Below are 23,037 nucleotides of genomic sequence, written 5' to 3'. Positions count from 1 at the left end.
CAGTAGTTCCTGAGGCTTTTACGTTAGGGACTCACGTCCCCATGTAGAGATCTATTTAGATCCTCACGTCCGTAACACCAGACTTAAAATGTACAGTACCTGAATAAAAAGTGGATGCAGGGATGATCATAATAACTGATTCAGTGACGGTTAAGAATTTGATCAGTCGAGAATTGATTGTGTCTGAAATTGAACAAGGCCAATTAAAGAAAGTCAAATTGCTTGTGAAGTTGATTGTGCTATTGGTTGCAACCAGAGTGTGGAGTCGGTCTTGCTATAGTAGTTGGTGATTGAAAGAAGAACAACATTGCATCACCAATGGGAGGTTTACATCCGTGCAAACCTATGATGCAACCCGTCTGGATACCATTATTCCTCTCGCATTGAAACATGAGTTCACAAGAGTCACACATTCCGCTTTCGGTCATATGGCCAACTCTAATTTCATGCCTAATATTTTGTACCACTCAACAACTATCCATCCATTCATTCATTTTCTGATCTGCTTTATCCTCACACAGTGACACACATGTGGGGTGCTGGAGCCTATCCTAGCTGTCTTCGGGCAGTAGGCGGGGAACACCCTGAACCAGTTGCCAGACAATCGCAGGGCACACACAGGCGAACACTCTCACTCTTCTCGGGACAAATTAGAGTGTTCAATCAGCCTGCCATGCACGTTTTTTGGAGGAACTCAGAGTACCCGGAGAAAACCCACGCAGGCACGGGGAGAATATGCAAACTCCACACAGGAAGGCCGGAGCCGGGATCGAACCCACAACCTCTGCACTGTGAGGTTGACGCACTAACCACTGGGCCACCGTGCCACCCCACTCAACAACTATTAATCCCCAGATCAAAATTATTCATGCTGCCGTGTCCGTATGCAACCGCTACTTAATTTTAAAGCATTAAAATTACAAACTAGTCATCATGGAAGTGTCACAAAAAACAATCACCAGTGATTTACATATTCTTTGACAACACTACAATTTAATATTCCTATTGCATATTATGTTGCCACCTATAAGATCAAATTGAGGTCCAATTTAGAAAAGAAATGGTAGACACTCATGGGTCCTTAGATATACAAATGCAGGGTTCCTACACCTCAGGGCAAGTTAAAAGAGTAAAAGCACTTTTTGAAATTGGCAACTTTCCATTGTATTGTAAGAATGGAATGTATTTTGAGATTTTAGACTATTAATAATCATCAAGTCCTATTTATCATCTCTTAAAACTGATTAAAGATTGATTTTAGACATTTAAATTCCAACTCAGGCCTTGTTTTCAGACTCATGGATGTACAAAGTGTTTAAGGACTTTTTTAAAGTATTGCGGGAAGCCTGAAATGGTAATATATTAGACAGCTTTCAAGATGTAGTTTACAGCGACACCATCGCAAACTACAAGAACTTTACTTGGCCTGACATTTAAATCAGAAAAAAGATTGAAACATCTCAGTATCTAAGGGTCTAAACTTAATATTGTAGCAGATGGGGAGCAGATGGAAAGTTTTGTACTGTATCTTACTGAAGTACAAAACAGGACGATGCCAGTAAATAAAATTTCGGTGTCATCATATTACATAGAGTATCTTATTACCAGCGCAAATAGAGTGCGCTATGGCACTGATTGATTAGCATGGGGTGAGATTAAACACTGACATGAACCCTGCTTTCTGCTTCGTGCACATTCAGGGCATCAACTCGTTGATCTCAACACCATCACTCAGGTTTATTTATTTATTTATCCCCCCCAGCGTTGACATTCATGGCCCTCAAACGGAGCGGCGAGCTTTGTGGCTGATTGCGCCGATATGACAGCTGATAATTGAGGAAGTGGAACACACATGAGTAGATTGGACGGCATTGTTCGCTAAATGACAAGATCTGTCTTCCTCTTCGCCTCCTTAATTATCCTCCCCCCGTTTATAATTATACGTGTGAAGGTCCCGAGGACAATCGCTGTTATGTTGTGCTGTCTGCTCGCCGGAGTCAGATGAGATAGGCAGGGAGATACTGCAGAGGCCGACACCGCTTGTTAATGAAGGTGACTGCCTGTTGTTCAAGATCAAGGCATTCATTACGCTCGCGATTCAAACAATGCACTTGAACAACAGAGCGCTCATGCGCAGGTTTGTTACATGCCGCCGAATGGGAAAGAGTTGGACTGAAATTGGTTGAGGCGGCCCGGTGATCCAGTGGTTAGCGCATCGACCTCACAGCGCATAGGACCCATTTTGATTTCAGCTCCAGCCTTCCTGTGTGATGTTTGCGTATTCTCCCTGTGCCTGTGTGGCTTTTCTCTGGGTATTCCAGTTTCCTCCCACATTCCAAAAACTGTGTGGCAGGCTGATTGAACACTCAAAATTGTTCCTAGGTGAGAGTGTTGTTCGCCCCGTGTGCCCTGCGATTGGCTGGCAACCGGTTCAGGGTGTCCCCCGCCTACTGCCCTAAGACGGCTGGGATCGGCTCCAGCAACCACTGTGAGGATAAAGCGGATCAGAAAATGGATGTATGGATGGATGAAATTGATAGACGAGCTGAACATCAACAAAATTACACAACGATGCTATGTGTCAAAAACCGTGTTCCTGCAGCACGACTAATCGACCATTTACCACTAATAGTCCATTACTTTTCTGAGTTAAAACATATATTTGTCACTAAAATATTGCAATTTTACTGTGAATGAAAAGCAATGATGCATGGCTCCATCTTGAGGCTCTTACAAGCATCCCGTCAGATTCGTATGATGCCATTGCTCTTCAAAAAAAAGAAAGAAAGAAAAACATTTTTGTTTTCAAACATAGTGAAACTGCAGAAAAAAAATGGGGAGGAAAGGGGGGATTGAGATGCAGTCCATGCTTTTCCTCCGAACGCTGAAATATTACCCAACGTGGCTACGTGGTAAGAACAAAATGAGCAGCTCAGTTGAGAGGGGCGAGCAATTACTTTTCTCAGTCCAAACTTTATTTCATAAATAGTGGACTGAGCACATGGACAGAAAGGCAATGATGTCAAGCGCATGTTGAAAAATGGTCGCACTTAGTAACAATCCAATCAAGTTATTTACTTCCGAATGGGACAGCAGCAAACTGCCAAATATACGGCATCCGTCAGAACAAGACACTCCAGCAAACAACAGTAGTGGTGAACGAGGGCCTGCCTTATTTATTCCTTGGCATGTGTCTATTGGCCATGGTAACAAGATGAATTTTTAATTGAGAAGATAGTGGCAGCCAGAAACAGGCTGCTGCAGCGTCGGGGGGACAAAAACGGTATGTGTGTGTTGTTTTTTTTTCTTTTTTTGTATACTCAAATAAAAAAAACAAAAAAACAAAACAAAACCCTCCTCTACCAGGGAGTAATGACTGGTTGTCACCTACGGGCTCCGAACAAAAGACACATCACAGTACCTGCTTCTGCTCATGTAACTGTACAGCGAATATAAAAAGTCAACTGAAATAGAAAAGAAAGGGAACTAATAATAATAGTATCGTAATAAAGATAATAAAGACTAAATCGCTTTACTTCTTTATATTAGTTTTTTTCCCTTATCTATGTATTGAATTCTATTTATTTTCAACTACATCCTGATTTAAAAAAAAAAGCTAAGTATACTTGGTTTTGTGGCTGAAAAGGATTAAATGCATTTCCATTCATTTCATTGGGAAATTTTACCTTGGGTTACAAACAGGGTCACAGAATGTAACCTGAGCTTCCGCTGTATTTAATTGCTTTCTCAGAAGAACCAAAAGGTCGTACAGGTCATAGTTCATGCTTGGAGAGAATTTGAAAATATTTATCTTGGACTCAGTTCTCTGTCTCTCTCTCTCTCACTCTGTCTATATATAGTCTGGCATTTGTAGAGGGGTGTGTAGACTTTTAATATCCATGGTATCAATTACTGTGGGTACTGCGTCATATAAAACAAGCATAAAGATCTAAACAGCAACATGCCTGAGCATTCAAACTTCATTTCGAAAGAAAATGGCCATTTCTTGCCGTTCCACAAAAAACACGATACAGGCAGCCGTAAACACTCGCCGTAGGCTGTCATTAGGAGCAGCGAGTGACCTGCGGGTCCTAGGGTAGCCTTGTAATTCCATCTTAATGAAGGCGATGAATAAATGATTCGAGGCACTCTGCATTGAGAAGTCTGATCCGTGATCAGCAAACCTCCGTGGGGCCGCGGCGAACCGCAGGGGAGACCCTTTTCCCGCTCTTTCTCTATCCTTTAACCTCTAGTTTTGCCTTGCTCAATTTTTCTCTCTCGTCTTCCACCCCTCCTCCTCCTCCTCCTCATCATCATCATCTCTCCTCCTTCCTTCCTGCGCCGTCTTATTATTGGCAGATAGCAAAGACCCCCCCATCAGTCAGATTGACTCATCCCATCATGAACAACTGGTGGGTGTTTACATGATGTGATCTTAATGCACGCTCATTTTTTTCCCCCCTATGATGCTGATTGTTATTTTACCGTTATAGTTATTATTATTTTTTTTCCTTTCCAGTGATTTCAGTCGGGTGAGGGTAAAAAGTGTAACTCCGAGAGATCCGGCAATCTCACTCTATGGACCAGCAAACAAAGATGACAGTAATAAAAAGAAGAGGCAATTGCTTTTTCATTTCATTTCCACTGGGAAATCAGGTGGAGGGAGGAATAAAGGAGCTATAATAATAAAGTTTAAGAAAAAAGGGCCTATGGCTTCCCCATTCCCTCAGCAAAGCACAAGCAACAGCCACTGTGGACAGTGCTTCGCTCAGGGTCGTCCACATTATTGCGCGGAAGGCAAGAGGCTCTGAAGCAAGCGGCGGGAACTTTACGAGTCAAAACATAAAGTCCCGAGCTCGGGGTGGACCGAGTGCCATTAAGCACAGCACGGATAAAACTGACAATATGGTGGAAGGAAATCAAACATTTTCCTTCACTCAACCGTCTTGGAAGATGAAAATCCCAAGACTTTTATTTCGTCCGTGCAGCCAGAGCAAGGTGAGTAATGACGGGTGCGTGGGTGAAGAGGAAGGAAAAACAAAAACAATTCACCAAGAATCATCATTTTATGCTGCTACAATTCGGCGGACATTCACAGATTTAAGAAAACATTGATTTTCCCCTTAGTAGCGCGAGGTTGACAGAGCTCGACTGTGAGGCGAGCACAGTTTTGCACATGCTGCCCTTATCCTGAAAGAAGGCGGAACAATCAAAGTGGCTCACCCGTTGGAATAATGTGAACAGGAGTTTCCTAATAATTGCAAAAACAATGGCTACCGTGCAGCTGACATAGGGTACATAGGATGAGTTGGTCCAATTATTTCATTTTGTTGAACAGAGAAAACAAACAAAGCAAAAAAATGATCATGCTGAAGTAAACATGCCTTGTATTCACAAATCAAAAGTAAAGATCTGATGCTGACTATAATTAAGTCATGTAAATATTTCAAAGGAAGGCGAGTGGTAACAATTATCATTATGAGTATACAGTATGGCCCAGTTCAAGGTAAAACAGAACTCTATTGAAAATCAAGGACCGCCCCGACACATAATTACTGCAATGGCAATACATCCGCATAATTTGCCTAAACCACCTTCTCCTTCTGCTCCCGACAGAAAAGTGACTACAGTCAAACTGAATGGTTCCACCGTTGTCTCAAACTTAACTTCAAACCATAGACGAGGCAAAAAATAAAAATCAAAAGCGTGTCTAAAACTCCCCGAAAATGGCAGATGGTTTATGACCCTACCGATCCAGGGTGTTTTGCTTTTCTTTTTCATAGCATTATTCCATGCAGCACCATCATTATGATGCTCATTACCATGGCATATAGTACAGCCTGAACATCACGCTTAATGGGCCACAATAAAGACACCACTTTCTTTGTTTTATGGCTCAGTTTTCTAATGGCCTACTTGGCTTTCTTGCCTGCTCTCTCCGAGGAGCCATCCAGATCTCTTTAAAACCCGTGATATTCTCAACACACGCTTTCCTCTCGGCCCACGTTTGCCTCCATTCCTTTTTAGCACGCATTGGACCCCCCTCCTGCCTGGCACCCAGGGTCCGCCCGTAGTAGCCCAGGGCCCTTCCTGTGCCTTTAGTTTCATTAGCAGGCCCCAGATGCTTCGCGGCTTACGAAATTATGAAGGGCCGAAGCCAACCGCCTCCAGATGGGACCCATCTATATTCAGATGAGCTGTTTCCTCATATTCAGAGCAATCCCACCCTGATGTCCTACAGTGTTGTCAACAAACATGCTGACAAACACAAACACAAGTGAGAACAAACAGATGCACGCGTTCACACTGGAAGTCGTGCACACAAGCGAGGCGTGCGCGTATGCGCGCGCGCGCACACACACACACACACACACACACACACACACACCGGAGATGTACGCAGTGGCGAACTGCAGTCTGAGCTGTCGTCGGCTTAAGCTTTTATAGCTCTTATCTCGTTTTGGTTTGTGGACATCGAAGCAAGAGATTTACAAAATGGCCATTTTACTTTTGCGCACAGAAAATTCAACGGCAAGGCACTAAGATGATTTAAATCAGCAGATACATGTGAAGCAATTTGTCATAGCATGATTCTCAACTTACAAAAGGCGAGAGCAAGCCATTGTAACCCAATTGCAGCATTATGGTACAGCGACTTTAGTTGTTATCATATTCGACTCAGTGCCCCCCAATCCAAGTTAGGACACATAAATGCCACTTGTACACTTCTCAGTTGACTCGGCTCACCAAACGTCAGCTTTTGAATTTCAAAATAGTACCATGGCCAAAAAACACATAAACTGGTTGTCTTGAAATAACCGTGGCCATAGGGAGAAAAATTCACGAGGAGACTATGGGCAGCAAGAAAACAGATCCCAAAAGAATAAGTGGAAAGTGTGTCGTGTAAAACTGCAACATTCAGAGCTAAAGCAAAAGAACACAGCAAGCATGTGGGTTTATTTTATTTAATGAAAAGACGGTGGTAGGACTAAGTTCTGCTCTGCCCTCTCTTATTTTCTTTGCTGGATTTGTTGATTTAAAACAATTACTGTATTATACTGGACTCTTGTTTTTATGCATGTTTCGAATAATTTATTTTCGATTTTTATTTTTGTCAGAATTTCTAGACGCGTGCCTTCAAAAGTTTCACACATACAAAATTCTTGGTGGCCCTTGTTCATGAAATAAACAAATACTAATACAGAAAATTATCCATTGAATATCAGACATTGTATTTGAATTGTGGTAAAAGTTTCAAACGTGTAAAAAATATGTTGGTAGGTTTGAATCACTCATCAAACATATATACAATCTGACTGGTGGTGCGGCGGACCTCAAACATGTTAATGGAGATCTACGGGATCGTTTGCCTCACTTTCTATGTGCTCGCTAGGTTCATTCAGGGTATTCTGAGTAACTACTTTAGGTTAACCCATCCAAAATCGGCTTCATGAATGCCAATGATAGACTTTCGTTTTGCACCAACCTTCAGGGTCTGAGCAGGCTGGGGGAATTTTTAAAACAGCGCATATTGGATTTGCAGTATTTAGAACTGCTGTTGCATGACTGTGAACATCCTACTCCAGTGCTGGCGTGTATACAGTTGTTACTGGTCCCACAGAGGGTCCTAGTATGTCCAATAAACACCTGACAGCATGTTTTTGTGGAATCTCGAGGATACCCGTAAGCCATAAATTGGAGTCGTGGGGTCAGCTGGCCATTGTGCTTAGCGAAAGCAATAAGCTTCAGCAGCCAATAACCTAGCATCGGACCTGTAAGCCCTTTCTGGTTACTCTGGACCGCAGGCAGCATTGCGAACAATATGTAAATTCTACACAGAGCAAATGAAGTAATGTACAGAATGTGTTTTTCAGGCTGAGAAATGTGTCCTGGGAGACACTGGCTTTGTAGCCACAAATCATTTGATTCACCACACGGGATCAGGTTGTGGACTCAAAGAGGTGATCATGAGGTCTTTGGACTACAACACTAAAAACAGGCGCTGCCTAACAGTACAGTAATCAGGGGACTGTTGGCCGCGGAGAAAACTGCAACGCCTCACCTAGTTCATTATAAGATGACACAACCAATTTGTAGCTCTGCCCGCTGCAATCTACCAAATCTCCCCCGACAAAAGCATTTAGATTAGAGCGCTTTCAGGGAGGACTGCGCTGACATGCGTACCCGGCCTGTAAAGGGGAAATGAAGTGCCTTTTTAATTCTCCTCCAGGCAAACATAAAACTGTCCAGGTAAGTCATTTGGGATCTGAATGGAGAGCTGGAAGCGACACCCCTTCGCCACCGTTATTCAATTCTACACGATGTTACGCAAGCTAACGCAAAAACCATCCCGATGCTTATGGAGAAGATTATTAATCTATTTGTTACATTTTGTCCCATTATTTCTTCCGTATAATCCCCCTGTCACTTCCTCTGGCAGCCTGTTAATGAGTTTCTGTGAACAAAGGAGCTGTTGATTGTTCAGATTAAGACGTCTCCATTTTCCTCTTTCTCCTCACTTTTTTCTTAGAGACCCCCCCGCCCCACTGGAAAAAATGGCTCAGGTAAAATAAATTAAAAACAACAACAAAACTGAAATTGAGAGTCATTCATCTTAAGTCAAGCTTTGGGATCACTTTTCTTGCAAGTCTTTACAGATCGTAGACATGGATAATGGTGGTGAAATATTGATACTGTGAACGTCACAGCGCCACATTGAACAAGACACATGAAGGCCGCTACTCTTCTAAAGAGTCACTTATATTCCAGAATTGTTTTGTTGTGTCGTGCTGGAATGGTAAGTCATAAAACTTGCATTTATGTGACAGCTTCAAGACGCAGCATTTTGGGGAAGTGCTTCACAATGGATGCAGCGATGCTGCTGGAAAATGAAACGGTACGGTACATTCATTACCGAAGTGAATTAGATCAACCTATTACGTAGATGTTAGCAGTTTTGGGAGAAAAACCCCCCCAAAACAAAACATACTTTTTGATGCAAAAAGATGGCAGCCAAGGTGTGCACACCAGAAGATAACATCCATTCAATTAAAGCATTTGCAAAAATGTATGATGAAACTGCCTCATTATTTATGTTCTATTCATGTTGCTACGGTATGCTTTTATATAATTAAGCACACCTGAGTAGAGAGATATTCAGAATCATCTTTGTTGTATGTCAAAATACTGAGCCACACTTTGTATTACGGTAGGGAGCAACTATAAATAAAAGCACATTTAGAATGTAACACATAAGTAGTACAAAGAGCCTTTCTGTATTTGGGAAAAAAGAAAAAAAACGGAAGCATTGTATCATGTTCGGTCCTGACTACTTGCCCTGAACACAACACGCTGTGATCTCAAAGCAAATCCGAATGGAGGGTTCCGAGGACGTTACTTCAACATCCTTTTCAAGTGTCTTGGGAATAGTGCATGGATAGTTTGTAGTTGGCATTTGTTTTATTGCACTCCAAATGCAGAAATACATTCATTTACCAAACACCTGGGGAAGAGTGACGTGGAAAGAGGGCATTATGTGGTAGTGAACAATTTAAATATCAAGACTAATTGGATTCAACTGAATTGAAATACAATAGAGGGGATTTATTAATGATGAAAAATAAACAGAAACAAATTGGCTTGTAATAAATAGACACACATCACTAGTAATTTTTTGATATTCCAGACAAGTCAAGGTTCGCTTTCTTGATTTGTTTTCACTGGGCAGTCACGTCAATATGTCTGCTATGTGCGTGCTGCAACGAGCCTGTGCATCAGGTCAGAGGTTGCGATGGCAAAACCGAAGTCGGTTGCAAACGTTCCCCGAGCAGCTAAATGGGTCCACATGATGTGTTTATGAAGCGAATCTGTTTGGAAATGAATCGTTAGTCTCGGTTTTCATGCTCAAATTAGCCGAGTCGGTCCCTGTCCCGTTTGCCCTTAATTAACAAGCGCTCAATTCCCCTATTAATTAGCACAAGCTATTAGGTATTTTACATCACTCTTCATTTGCCCACAATTAAAATGTCTATTATTAAAAGGCACACCACATGGTTAATTGTGTGAGTGGCTCTGCGGCAGGATAGGGGAGGGGAGGAGAACGTCAGCAGGAAGCGGTGCTCTAGCTCAAAAAAAAAAAGAGGACCACGCCGCCTCAACAATGTCACACGCTAACTACGTTCGCACCCAGATGAGCGAGCACAGCGGTTCCGTAGGAGGACGGAAGGTGTAGCTCTCATCAGCCCAATAAATGATTATTAGCGCTAGTGACGGGGAACATAGATTTAAGGTTGTCGGACACAAGTTTCTGCTATGGTCCAAGTACTTAGATGTTCCTTTGGGGATAATGAATCCATACAGTGCCGACTGTGTACATTAATTAAAACAGCCAGGAGTTATTGGAACAAATCGTGCTACATTCCAGCATCAGAATAATTTGCCTACACGACCCTTTTTGTCAGTGATCTGGTCGTCAATGATGGTGAAAATATGCTGTATCCCCTACAAAGTTTCGGATCGATATTCTCATTTACAAACAAGTCTCAGGCAGCTCAACAACATGGGCAAGTCCAAAAGTCCAAAAAGTGTGTCTGGGTTCCTTGAAAGGCGCTACAGAAATACAACTTGGGTAAAATTGGTCTGAGATGTTTCCTAGAAGGAGAATTCAAACAGCGGAGTGGGGGTATTCTTTCTGGTTCCCTCACCTTGCATCGCCTTCCTCGTCCCTCAAGCCTCTGCCAAGGCTTAACAAGTGGCAAGGGAAGCAGCAGGCCAGTGCTGCGCTGATTGACAGAACAATTACTGCAAACACGCACCCCGATGGAGAGGTAGACAGCTCCAAATAGAATTTCACCCGGCTGTTGCATCACACACTTACAGGAATACTTTTGGTGGGAAAGCAAAATTGGCCTGACAGACGGACCGAATGACAGACTGACTGACTGTCTCGCTGACTGACTCCGAGTGAAGCTCTTAGAAACACTCCTGCTTTTTGGTTGCCTACCTGTGAGAAACAAAACAAAAGGGGGTGGGGGGGACTTAGGGCTTTTTACCCTTGAACCTGTTTGTCTGCTTCCAACTATTTAGCAACTCAGTCCCCCCAACTGTAACTGTTCATCCGCTAGCTCAGTTAGTGCGGAAGCTATTTTTAGCCTCACAACTGGTCACAGCGAGGGACAAACAGAATGAAAAGAAATGTGAAAATTGCCAGTATTTGGTAGATATAATACGTGGCAAAGTACAGTATATTATGATACCAAAGATTCAGACAAACGGTCACTGGATAGTATTCATCTTCGACAGGTGTGACAGGTGTACAATGATGGGAATTCAAACTGAAGCTTGTTTCATTTGTGATGAGAGTCCCCGTCTCTTATGGTGACACCCTCGACCAAGTGTTCCCCCTTGTGTGTTTTGTTTCTTGTTTTTTCCCAGTGTCCTTGTTTCTACATTATATGAGAGAGTGTGTGTGTGTGTGTGTGTGTGTGCATGTGTGTGTGTGTGTGTGTGTGTGTGAGACACTAATGTCCAGCTCCTAACAGACCTGGCATACATCAACATTCACATTAAAACAAATAAAACTATGCACCTGGCAAAATAATAATAATAATAATAATAATAATTGAATAAACTCTGTTTTAAAATGTTAGTCAAATGCCAGACATTTTCATTTATGTTGTTAAGGAGAAATCATTAAAGCGGTCTCCAATTTGAATTTTAAATCGGACAGTGATTTTAAATTGGAATGGCAAATGGGTGCTGCTGCAAAAACATTTTTTCAATCCGAGGCACCTGGATAAAGTGTAGTCTCTATTTTATGACAGCACTTAGAAACAGTAATCCATGCCTTCATTATATCTGGACTAGATGACTGGAATAAATTTACAGTAATTTTGGAGTCAGCCAGTCCTCCCTCAAGTATCTTCAGTTGGTCCAAAACACTGCTGCTTGCCTCCTAACTGGAGTTTATAGGAGCACATAATGTAATATCAATTTTGGCCTCTCTCCATTGGCTTCCTGGACATTTTAGAGTTCATTTTAAGATTTAAGATTGCTCCACCTCATCTCTGAGTTGGTCTATGAACCATCTTGCTGCGTCAAGCCAGCAGAACAGACGCTATTGGAGGGACAGACGACTAAGCGGAGCCGAAGAGGGCATTGAGTGTTTTCTATTGGAGGGCCGTGATGACTGAAACTGTATAAAGAGATCAAGAATAACGTTTTATTTTAAGTAACTGTAACGAGGGGTTTGGTAACAAGAAATTGCTTGTAATACGTCACTGATTTATTACATATGAAAATTCAACATTTTGGTACAGCTTTTAGCAAGTATCATGGAAGTTGTCATCTTTGATTTGCTTTTGCGGGCCACTTATCATGATGTGGCGGGCCACATCTGGCCCCCGGGCCTTGAGTTTGATGTCATTAAAGGAATATTCAAATAATGTGGGGTTTTTTTTGTTCTCGGTCTAGAAGTGTGGTTGTAGCTGTGGCTTCCACCAAACAACAGTAAGTGAAGTTACTACTGCATTGTTAAAACCTTCGGTGGTTTAATCCACCTGGAATAAAAATTCATCCGTCCCACATTTCAAAGCGATCCAGATCCTACCATCACGGTTGCCCTCCAAGACCAATGGTGGCTACAGAAGTCACGGAGTGAAGTAGCGGTCGAGAAAGGTGTGGATGAAAGGATATGGGATAGATTCTTCCATGTGTAGCTTTAAATGCCCTGCGGGACTTTAATCTGTCATTTGTCCCTCCCCGAGATGCCCCATTTTAGCCAAAGTCAGCCAAGCTCTGTAGCCTCAGGGTGCCATCATGGCGGGGGCCCCGGGACACAAGGCACCTGTGCGAGGAGATAAAGGCTTCACCTCTCAGGCTTGTACTGATATGTGTTTTTTTTTTTTTAAGATAAAGATGGGAGGGATGGAGGTGGGGATGGAGGAATGATCTTTTTTGGTTCACCTGATGCCTGTCTATCTGACTGAGTAATATTACTTGCTTTTACTTTCTCTTCACCTTCTCTGTCGAGTTCCCTGTCAGTCTTGCTCCACTTTTTTTTTTCTTATCGCCGATTCCTTCTGTAGCGTCTTTATCCTGTCCTGTGTGAATTTGGATCAGGTGGGGAACGCTCTCGGCACTGTTCTTTTTTTTTTTTTTTGTCCTCTATATCGGCAACTGTCAAAACAAGATTATTACTTGAGGAGCTTTCTGAGCTTTGTCCAGTTGATGGAAAGTCAAAGCGGTGGCAGTGTTGAATGCATCTTGACCATTTTGTGGGGTCACACACAAGACATGTTTTACAAATGCACGATTAGTTAATTTTACAAGGAAAATTGTATTGTAAATCATGTAAAAAATTGTAAAACATTTTTATAATTGACAGTTGAAATGCATTTTACTATTTACTTTTTGATCTGGGTACATTTGAGTCTTTGTTTTTTTTTTTTACTTAGGTAAAGGAGTTGAATCCTTACTTCAACTTTTAACCGTCTTTTTTGACAGAGTGTGCATACTTTTGTCACTTGTGGCTGAGTGATACGAGTATAAATTCACTTTGAGATGTCATCTTAAAGTATATGACACTCGTATAACCTTTGGATCAACTTTTGGAAAATATGAACCACTGAAATGACATTTTGCACTCGTGGTATGATTAGCACCCGTCTAATTTCACAGCGTGCAAAAGAGCGATGCAGAAGGGCGTGAGGAGCATCATGTCGCTTGTGCTGCATCACAGACAGCAGTTCATCTGTCCTGTCTACGCTATCGAGCCCATCGTTTCCGTCCATTAGACTGCAACCGGCGTGCCGCGGGACGGCCGGCTCGGGGTGCTCGGCTAGGCAGACGCACACGGCTCATGGGTGGCAGATGCCTAGTGTTTCTGTGGATGCCCTCCATCAAGCGGTGACAGATGTCAGGGCTCCTCTTTGGACGGCAACACTCTATCACACTACAGTGTTTCTACCTCCTCGCCCCGCTGAATATACCAGCCTGCTTGGCAGACGCCGCATCCACACACACACCCATACACACGCACACATGCTTTTCTGCTTCCATCAGTCATCCATATTACATCAGACAGCCATCATAGTGGCAACCGATGGATCACATGCTCACATGTGTTAACGCTCTTGATCGGTTAGGTTGTACGAGCGCCGACACTGTGTTAAGGAGGGTTTATTTTGTTGGGTAGGGTTCTTAAAGCTGTTTAAGAATGAACATGTTTTTATTTTCTAAAGGCACCTCGTGTCAATGTGGTAATTTGTCACTTACCATCTTGGCCTGCTGGTGGACTTCACAACAGGAGACATGCCATCTCTGTAGAGGCTCTTAGTCTTGGAGAAGTTGACTACATTGAATATGACCCTCTGCAACACAAACAAGGAAGACAACTCGGTGTAGTATGTGGCGAGAAAGAGTATCAATCACACCAAGAATTTTCAAGATCTCAGGTTCGTGTGGTAAAATTTTGCCCATGTTGTCACCCTCTTAAAATACTGGCCGAATACATATTTTGATTTAACATCTCCACCCACTTTGTTAAAATTAGCCACATTCTAAGAATTCATTTCGACACGTGCATTGAAATGATCATAAATAAAATTAATCAGCATTAGGTTCCGTTTTTCGTGTTTTCTGAAAAAAATGACTTAAAGCCATTATTGTAGGAAGCGAGGATTATGCAACAATTGTAATGCCAAATATATTCATGAATAAAATATACATTTGCAATCATTCAGTAACCCTTTGCCAGAGTGTATGGAAAAAAATGTTATCTTACAAGAACAAAGTAGGAATGTGGACACAAAATTAGCATAAAAGCCCCAAAATTGCTCTCAAAATATAAATGTTAATTCCTGCCACCGAACACGACAAATATATTGTGGTGGCCTGGCCAGAACCACCACTGGTCCTGCAGATTCATGTTATATCATACATTTCAAGAATTATTTCACATTGAGTGTTATTATTCTTTATTATCTAAGCCCTTAAAAACATTTTACTTCTATGTACAGTAGTTCCTTTTATCGTTTTTATTTTTTTGCAGTATAAAATCTAACAGAATAATATTCAGCACCCATTTCCTCAACAGTGTCAGAGTGAGATCTTTCTTTTCTGTAACTACGTGATGTTACTTTGTCTTCCACTAATACTTCTAATTCCATCACTTTCAATTTCTGTTTATGTTGATGAGCTTTCCCAACTTTTCTTTGGTGAAAACCATCAAAGTGACAGTGCCTAAAGTGCAAAACGTTTGCATGACCGCAATCTCCATCTGTTGCCACTTTGTTCGAGTGAGTGAACATGCAATTTGGTGCCAACTATTTGGGATCTGTCTGTCAGGCGCCTTCAGAAGATGCCTAATTTATTCAAGTTTAATTATACAGGAGTCCTCCATTTGCAGCAGAGTTCTGTTTCTTTTTGACCACGTGCACGATAGACATTCGCTAACCTATACTGTCGCTAATTGCGTAGTAACATCCTAACTACCGTAAATATTTGTATGAAAACTCTTCTATGAAACAATTAAATGAAAAAGAGCAATTATGGCAGTAACTGAGCTCGCCTTCTTGAAGCATGTGATAAAATACTCGTACGCTGCTGTGGAAACTTGTTCAATGCATAACTAGGTCAGTAAACTGAGGAGGCCCTGTTCAACCACACACGTTTTCAATGTTGGAGGTTTCATCTGAGGTTTTCCTACACACTCCGTTATTTTATTTATCCTTTTTTTTTGGCAGAGTCCGACTCAATCTTCAACAGGCGCAAACCATCCCAAGATGCCTCACAAGCAATCCGCATTAAAGTGAGGACATTAGGCTGCTTTAATGTCCTGCAGCTCATCCTGCGGTGCAAAAAAAATATATATATATATATATATACAGTATATACACACACACACACACACACACAGTATATCCATCCATCCATTTTCCAATCCACTTTATCCTCACAAGGGTCGCGGGGGTGCTGGAGGCTCTACCAGCTCTCTTCGGGGAGTAGGTGAGGGACACCCTGAACAGGTTGCCAGTCAATTGCAGGGCACACAGAGATGAACAACTACCAGTGCCCACACTCACACCTGATTGAGCACTAGGGAGTGCTCAATCAGACTGCCATGCATGTTTTTGGAATGTGGGAGGAAACCGGAGTACCCGGAGAAAACCCATGCAGGGAACATACAAACTCCACACAGGAAGGCCGGAGCTAGAATTGAACTCGGTACCTATGCACTGTGATGTCGATGCGCTAACCACTGGAACACCGGGCCGCCTGTATATATATATATATATACACTGTATATATACAGCAGTGGTCCTCAACTAGAAATGCTGTCAGTCCACTTTTTTTTTTTTTTTTTAATAAGACCGGTCCCATGCACGGCGGTCATGGGGAGCAGGGCTATATGCCCATTTAGTATGGTCAAGCCAAGCTTATACAAATCAACACTCCTCAGAACCAACCAATAATGGGGTGCATGAAAATAACAATTATTCACTTTGCCAGTACACAGCAAATAATGAGAGGTATTGTGTTGAGGCACAGGAACTCTTTTATTTTGTTAAGTTGTGCCTGCTTAATAATAGAATTAGCCCTTTTAGGGAAATAAGTCATTTTTACTTGAACTTTGTTAAACAGTAGTTGTCTTTTTTTCCCTTAATTTAACAAAAACAAAACAAAATACTCATTTTACCAAAATAAATACTAAACATGAAAACAAAAATATCTTTTTCATTTGTACAATTCCCCTTTTCACATCCCCTCTGAAATCACTGAAAAATATATCAGAAGAGGGTTAAGAACCATTTTAAATACTGACACAAGGGAGCACAGGAATGTGCAGTACTGTTCTTCCACTGAAGGTGAATGCAATGTCTGAGGCATGCAAATATTATTTGAGGACGCCATTGTGATGTTCAATTACCATGTTGCGGTGTTCTACTGTTAAACAGCTGCAAAGATCCCCGGGTAGACGGGAGCAAAACTGCACACAATCGAAACCTCCCGCGATTCGTCTTGTCTAATTGTCTGTGTGCGGCTCTCCTGGGCTGAAGCTGTGAGCACACTGTGGCGTCGCGCATGCGTCTGTTTCCTGACACAATCATCCATTTTGAATGCGTGTGTATTGGGATAGACGCGTGCTGACGCTTATGTATGAGCACACCTTAAGTTCAGAGGAGCCAATCAGCGCATCGTATATGCTGACGCTTATGTATGGGCACACCTTAAGTTCAGAGGAGCCAATCAGCGCATCGTTATCGCCGACATGCCCTGCTCAGCCAGGGTCTCCAGTTAGTCAAACATTATACACACACAGTCTCGCTGCTGCGGTCCTCTGCAATACATCCGTTAGTGCACGCAAAGAATACAACGGATCATTTTATCAAGCGATCGCAGTAATGCGCAGATTATAGTCCAAAAATATAAAATGTATAACGTAAAAATCACTTATAATTTATTATTTTATACAATTTGCCAAGGGTCCGGACAGAGGAGGTCCGGACAGAGGAGGTCGGCGGTCCGGTCGTGGATCGCGGTCCGCCAGTTGAGGAAGACCGATATACAGTATATATATATATATAAATCTCAAACAAGGCAGGAGCTAATCTGCAAGGACAACACGGCTCCGACGAGAGAATCTTGAAGCTCATCTCTCGTGGACCAACATTTGCCAGCTCACAACGGTAGAAACGCGGAGAGAGGAATATGCAAATCTTTTTTGATGAAAGTCAAATGAATGACGACGGTAATACCGCACGGAGGTAAATGAATGTTATTGATGGGGCATATCAAATTACCAAGCAAGTCTAGGTGGTGAAAGTTAACTGGGTGCTACTGAAATCCTATTACAGGCTCGCCACCGTCCTCGCCCTCCCCGCCATCCCTCCTCCCTTTTTCCTCCCGCCTAGCATCAGAGGAACGAGGATTGCGGATTGTGGCAGGCTGATTCAGACCTAGCTAAAATGACATCTAACTGATGTTGAGACTGGCAGCAGGCTCCTGTTGCAGGGAGATAAGACCATTGCTGCTGGCATTTCAATTACACTTTACTGCCCCGCACATCTGTTGCGAGAGCTACTTTTCAGCCTTTCCCCCCCCCTCAGGCAAATGCTGCATTACTTTGACTCCGCCGGCTTTCTTTGACTGCCTTCGCCATTCTTTATCCGCAACAAATTCAGATTGTCTTCTTCCTTTGCTTCACTCTTACCTACTGCTTGTAATCTATTTATTCGGCCTGTTTAACTCAGAGGAAGCCAGAGCTGGGCGGATGACAGACTCGCCGGCCTCCGACCAGCGCGCGAAAGGCTGAAATGCAGCCAGAGTAATATAGAAAGAAATGGCGGAAGACAAAGAGACAGTGAGATAATGGCTCAGAAGAGATGCATAAGGGGTGGAAGACTGAAAAAGCACTTTTAATGGAAAAAGAAAATGAACTGGGTGGGCGGATGTGGAAGGCAAAGACAAGTGAGTTTAATGGAAGACGCATGACAAGCGGAGGGCTACATTTTCCTCTGGTCTGTGACTAGATGAAAGCTTGGAATTAAACACGGAAATTTAACCAAAGGTCGTAACCTTGTATGACTCGTGTACTAAATGAGTCGTTTACAGAAACAAAGCACTGGATGATGGCTACAGCTAGAAAAGAAGTTGGCGACAAGTAAAATAGGGTAAGCACATTTTAACAATTAAACCCACCTTGAAAAAACATCCAACCATCGGTTTTATGCAGAACCCGTACCTTGCGGTACCTTGACTTACAAGTTTCATTTTATCCATGACCAAGCTCGTAAATTCTTACGAGCAAACTGAAGCAGAGCAAAGAAGCAATTTAGCGATTTAGCAACATTATCTGTTTGACGGCTAAGTTTGGCACTTCTTTTGACATTCCTTGATTGTACATCCCAAAAATGATCTGTTAAAAATAAAAAAATAAAAAGTGGTACTGTATAACATGTTCCAGTAACACTCCGTTAGGAATAAGTCATGTGACCAACAAAGCCACCATGGCTAGCATCCTTCGGCTTGTTTACACTGCCCTTTGCGAACAGTGAACGTCTTGTGCCCGAAAGTGAGGGGTGTGGCCTTGGTCAACAATCTTGCTAGCAGTTTTAACTTTGCAAACAGCTCCTGGAAGTCAATTATGTGTTATAATACATTTGGATATGGCCAATTTCCTTTGAAAGCATCTTGCTGGTTTATTGATAAAAGTACGGGAATAAAAAGAGAGAACATCCACTGAATGTTGGCTTTCTGGATTAAAATGCTGTTTTAATAACATTGTATATATATATTTAAATGCATCTTAATCAATCTTAATCTTCTTGGGAAAGGCATAACATCGTCATCCGATGAATTCCACGAATGCTCACTGAGTGAGCAGCGAGCCCTGTGCACTGTTTGCAGTTTGTGCATTATCACGCAGACATAAATGTCACAGGGTGTTAAACAAACTCAGCGCTTAGCATCTGCCTCTTGCTACTAAATGCGCAAATGCCTGATGATGCATCTGTGGGTGAGCATCACACAATATACTGTATCCATAGACTCGACTCCACCTCTGTGCGCTGAAAGCAGTAAAACTCGCCGCTCCACCAACCCTCCCCCCCCCCCCCCCCCCACACACACACACTGCTGTGGGGCCAATTCCCCAGATCGTTAAAAACGTACGCGCATCTAAGACCAATTTAGACGCCGGTGTGCTGGTGTGTGTTGGGGCTATATGTGCGCGCGCATGTGCAACCCTGGAAGATTTAATTAGGCTGGGAGCAGTTAGAAGAGATTAACATCCAATGCTGTCTGAGCTGTCATGTCACTGAGGCGTGTCAAAGCCCCCCCCCTCCCCCCACTCCAATCACTGCATCAATGGCCGACTAGAACAGGTGTCTGTGTGGTGACTCCACTCACGTTGTCATGTTGCGAGGTGGTGGTGGACCCCAAAAAGCAGGCAGGAGGGAGGAGCAGAGTGTACTTGAAGAAGAGTATTGATAAAACACAGAGAAAACTAAATCCAAAAACAAACATAGTCCAAAGTAGCAAACAAAAATAACAACTGAAGCTAAAACAGAACCGTGACCAAAACATGACCGAAACAAACATGACAGCAGCAGACCAACGGCAACAAACAAACATGACAGTAGCCAAGAGCTAACAATGACCCGACAATGAGTGGTCGGGCTGGGAGTCCTTTTAAAGCACTAATTACATAATGACCAACAGGTGTGCAGCTGCAGGGAGAACCCTACAGTGCCACCTGTTGGTCACAAACAGAATCATGACACACGTAGACACACACACACGTAGCCCTGATGGCAACAAGAAACCATCAATTTTAAATGGAAAGGGGGCCAAAAAAGTAAAAATAAGTAAGGGCCTACACCCTCGATGGGCAACTTATATGATGGAGGGGGGGGGGGGGTTTCACAATATTTTCATCAGCGCTATTCTGGGGCCACACAGGACAATGCACGTAACACCTAACCAGATGTATGATAAAAAATGTTATTTGAAATGTGTTTTAAAGCACAAATAACCCCTCCCCCCCAAGAAAAACAAATGAACCTGCAAGATGAGGTTTCAGAAGCAGGGGTTGCCCCCCTCAAAAAAAAAAAAAAAGAATTACGAATCTGCGGGGATGCATTGTAGTAGTTGAAACATGTTTGGCAATGCACGTTCCCTCAATTTAATTTTCTTTCTCAGAATGTCGGTCTCCCATTTGCTCATCCCTGGCCTCCAACATAAATCCTAATATTTGCACCATAAAATTGCACAAATTTATTCCCAGTAGTCTTTTTTTGTTTCTCATGGCTGCTATTTTTATTTTTATTTTTTTGTCCAATCATATTGCAGCCTCTATGCGCTGTCATGTCATGACCTTTCGGAATCAGCAGTGCTTGCCGATGTAACTTGAATTTTTAATCGGCAATGGCACCGTATCCTAAACCAAATTGTATTTCAAAGTCGCCACGCAAGAACATCAGCATTTTTCCATCCTTTTGGTCAAACCAAAACGGTTACAACAGCCATTTTTGTCCATTGATCCAGGAAAAGGGAATTGCAAGCTTAAAGGCCTTTTTTGATTCCACCACGTCAGTTCCAAACCTCAGGAAAGAAAATATCATCACCTTCCAAACAATTTCATATTTATTTCTACAGATCGTGTTAATTAAACAGACAAACAAGGTAAAAAAAAAAGCACTTGATTCTGGGGCTATTAATTTTATTTCTATTAATTTATCGTCACTTTTTATGAAGGTTAAGACAGTGTGAAATAGTTCAATTTTGTTGTATCGTTCCTCTTTACACTGAGCATGTTAATTTATGACTTTAAAAGGCGCCTGCATATCACGACGGCTCTTTTCCAGGAAAGAACTGCTTTTCGAATCAAACGCTGACCTTTTGATAGCCATCGATCGGCACTACAAGCACATGCTAAGCCGTCTTGGGAAAGGGAGAGGGTTAATGTTTCAGGCCAAAATGAGTTCACAGGTTTGATCTCTTATCACTCGCATCGCATTACATAGACAGCCCTCTGAGAGAAAAGCATCAAAAAGAAATTCTGCATATGATCTCACTCACCGTACAAAGACATTTTAAGCAATAGGCCCTGATATATATCATCAATTGTTTTTCTTCCCTCTTCTCAAGTTTATAATTCTTCTTGTTTACTACTGCAACGCGCAAACAGGTTCTTGAACAATTACAGTGATTCTTTACTCGGTCTTGCCAACATAATTTAGTAGGCATTTGTAAGAATAGTTGAGCTTTGTATGACGAGAACATTCTGCGCGACAGCCCCTTTTCCAGTAACACCCCCGAAATATGTCATTACTCTAATTTATTTCCCAGTGAATTCCACCTTTCATACAACATCCAAGTAAATCCTCATCATTTCCATAAGAATAACCGTCACAAAGGAGTTCACTCCATGTTCAAGTAAAAGTACCCGGAAGAATATTTCCGTGAAGTATTTGGGAAACAGGAATCAAGAAAAATAACCAAAGAAAGATGGCGCCGCAAGAGTGGCTGCCTTTACAGCAGCTCCTATACTTTTTGTTCTCCTACTTTCTTCCTTTTATAACTTTGCTGCCGTAAATTGGAAAGTTCTCCATTGTGAGATGAATAAAGGTTTTCTTATTCTGGGGGGAAAAAAAAACAGCATTTAGGTAGGTAGGTTTGCAGTGGTTCCCCCCCTGGGTGGCATTTTCATCCGTTCAAGCGAAGCAGCTCAGCTGTGGCTAAGCTTCTGTAACGTCTGGTGACAGTAGGCAAGGTCACGAGGTGGTGATAACAGCATGACAGGGGAACACTGAGGGACGACCCAACGCCCTGAAGGAGAGGGAGGAGGTCATCCATCGTCTTGCATGTGTAGCCTTTGGACATGTGTGTGTCGTGGGGGTGGGGGGGGGGGTGCATGTCAGGTAGCAGGGTGGACAGGCACGAACCCACCGGGAGAGCGCACGGATGACCTTGAAAGGATCTGCTCTACATAACCTGACAGACAGTTCACCGAATTCCATGCTGACAATGTCACAAAGTAAAAAGTCAGTCACACAGGGAGACACTCCACCCACATTCAGCAATACACACTCGAACCTCTGAGAAAAAAGACCGGATTGTGACAATTCTTGACTAAAGAAGATATCATTGTATAGTTCGATGCACTAAAACCAAATTGAAATACACCTGAGTGCCTGGGAGGCGAGTCTCTTCCGCACTGACTAAACAGAACTGGTGGTCCGTTTTACATTCCGTCTTAAAACCTTTATTAACTTTGCAGCTTGTTTCAAGTCATGTTTACAAATTATTCACTGCCGCACAAGTTTGGAAAGAAGTGGAAATGTGCAATAGTAAATTTCAGACAAAATCGACTTTTTTTTTTAAACACCAAGATTCTCCAAAGATTCACATTTTTTTCCAGAAATGATCGGTGACATTCCAAATGTTCTCCATAGGGTGCACAAAGGGTGTCAGAAAAGGTCAAGGACTGATGTCAAGAGTTTTTTTTTGGGGGGGGGGGGCGGTTCCCCCATTTCA

At 42.5% G+C, this 23,037-nt stretch overlaps 1 protein-coding gene across 1 annotated transcript in view; it reads right to left on the bottom strand.

The window, feature by feature from the left end:
* The window catches only part of agbl4 (AGBL carboxypeptidase 4), a 266,670-nt gene that overhangs the window by 148,224 nt on the left and 95,409 nt on the right, over positions 1-23,037 (bottom strand). The window contains exon 4 of the mRNA XM_086115268.1: positions 14,275-14,369. Within this exon, the coding sequence (XP_085971394.1) occupies positions 14,275-14,369 (95 nt within the window). The remainder of the gene's footprint in view (positions 1-14,274; positions 14,370-23,037) is intronic.

The sequence above is a fragment of the Hippocampus guttulatus genome, chromosome 7 (assembly GCF_054856545.1).
Source record: "Hippocampus guttulatus isolate MCC_2025c chromosome 7, RoL_Hgut_1.0, whole genome shotgun sequence".
Classification (NCBI taxonomy): domain Eukaryota; kingdom Metazoa; phylum Chordata; class Actinopteri; order Syngnathiformes; family Syngnathidae; genus Hippocampus; species Hippocampus guttulatus.
This window is presented reverse-complemented; position numbering and strand designations above follow the sequence as displayed.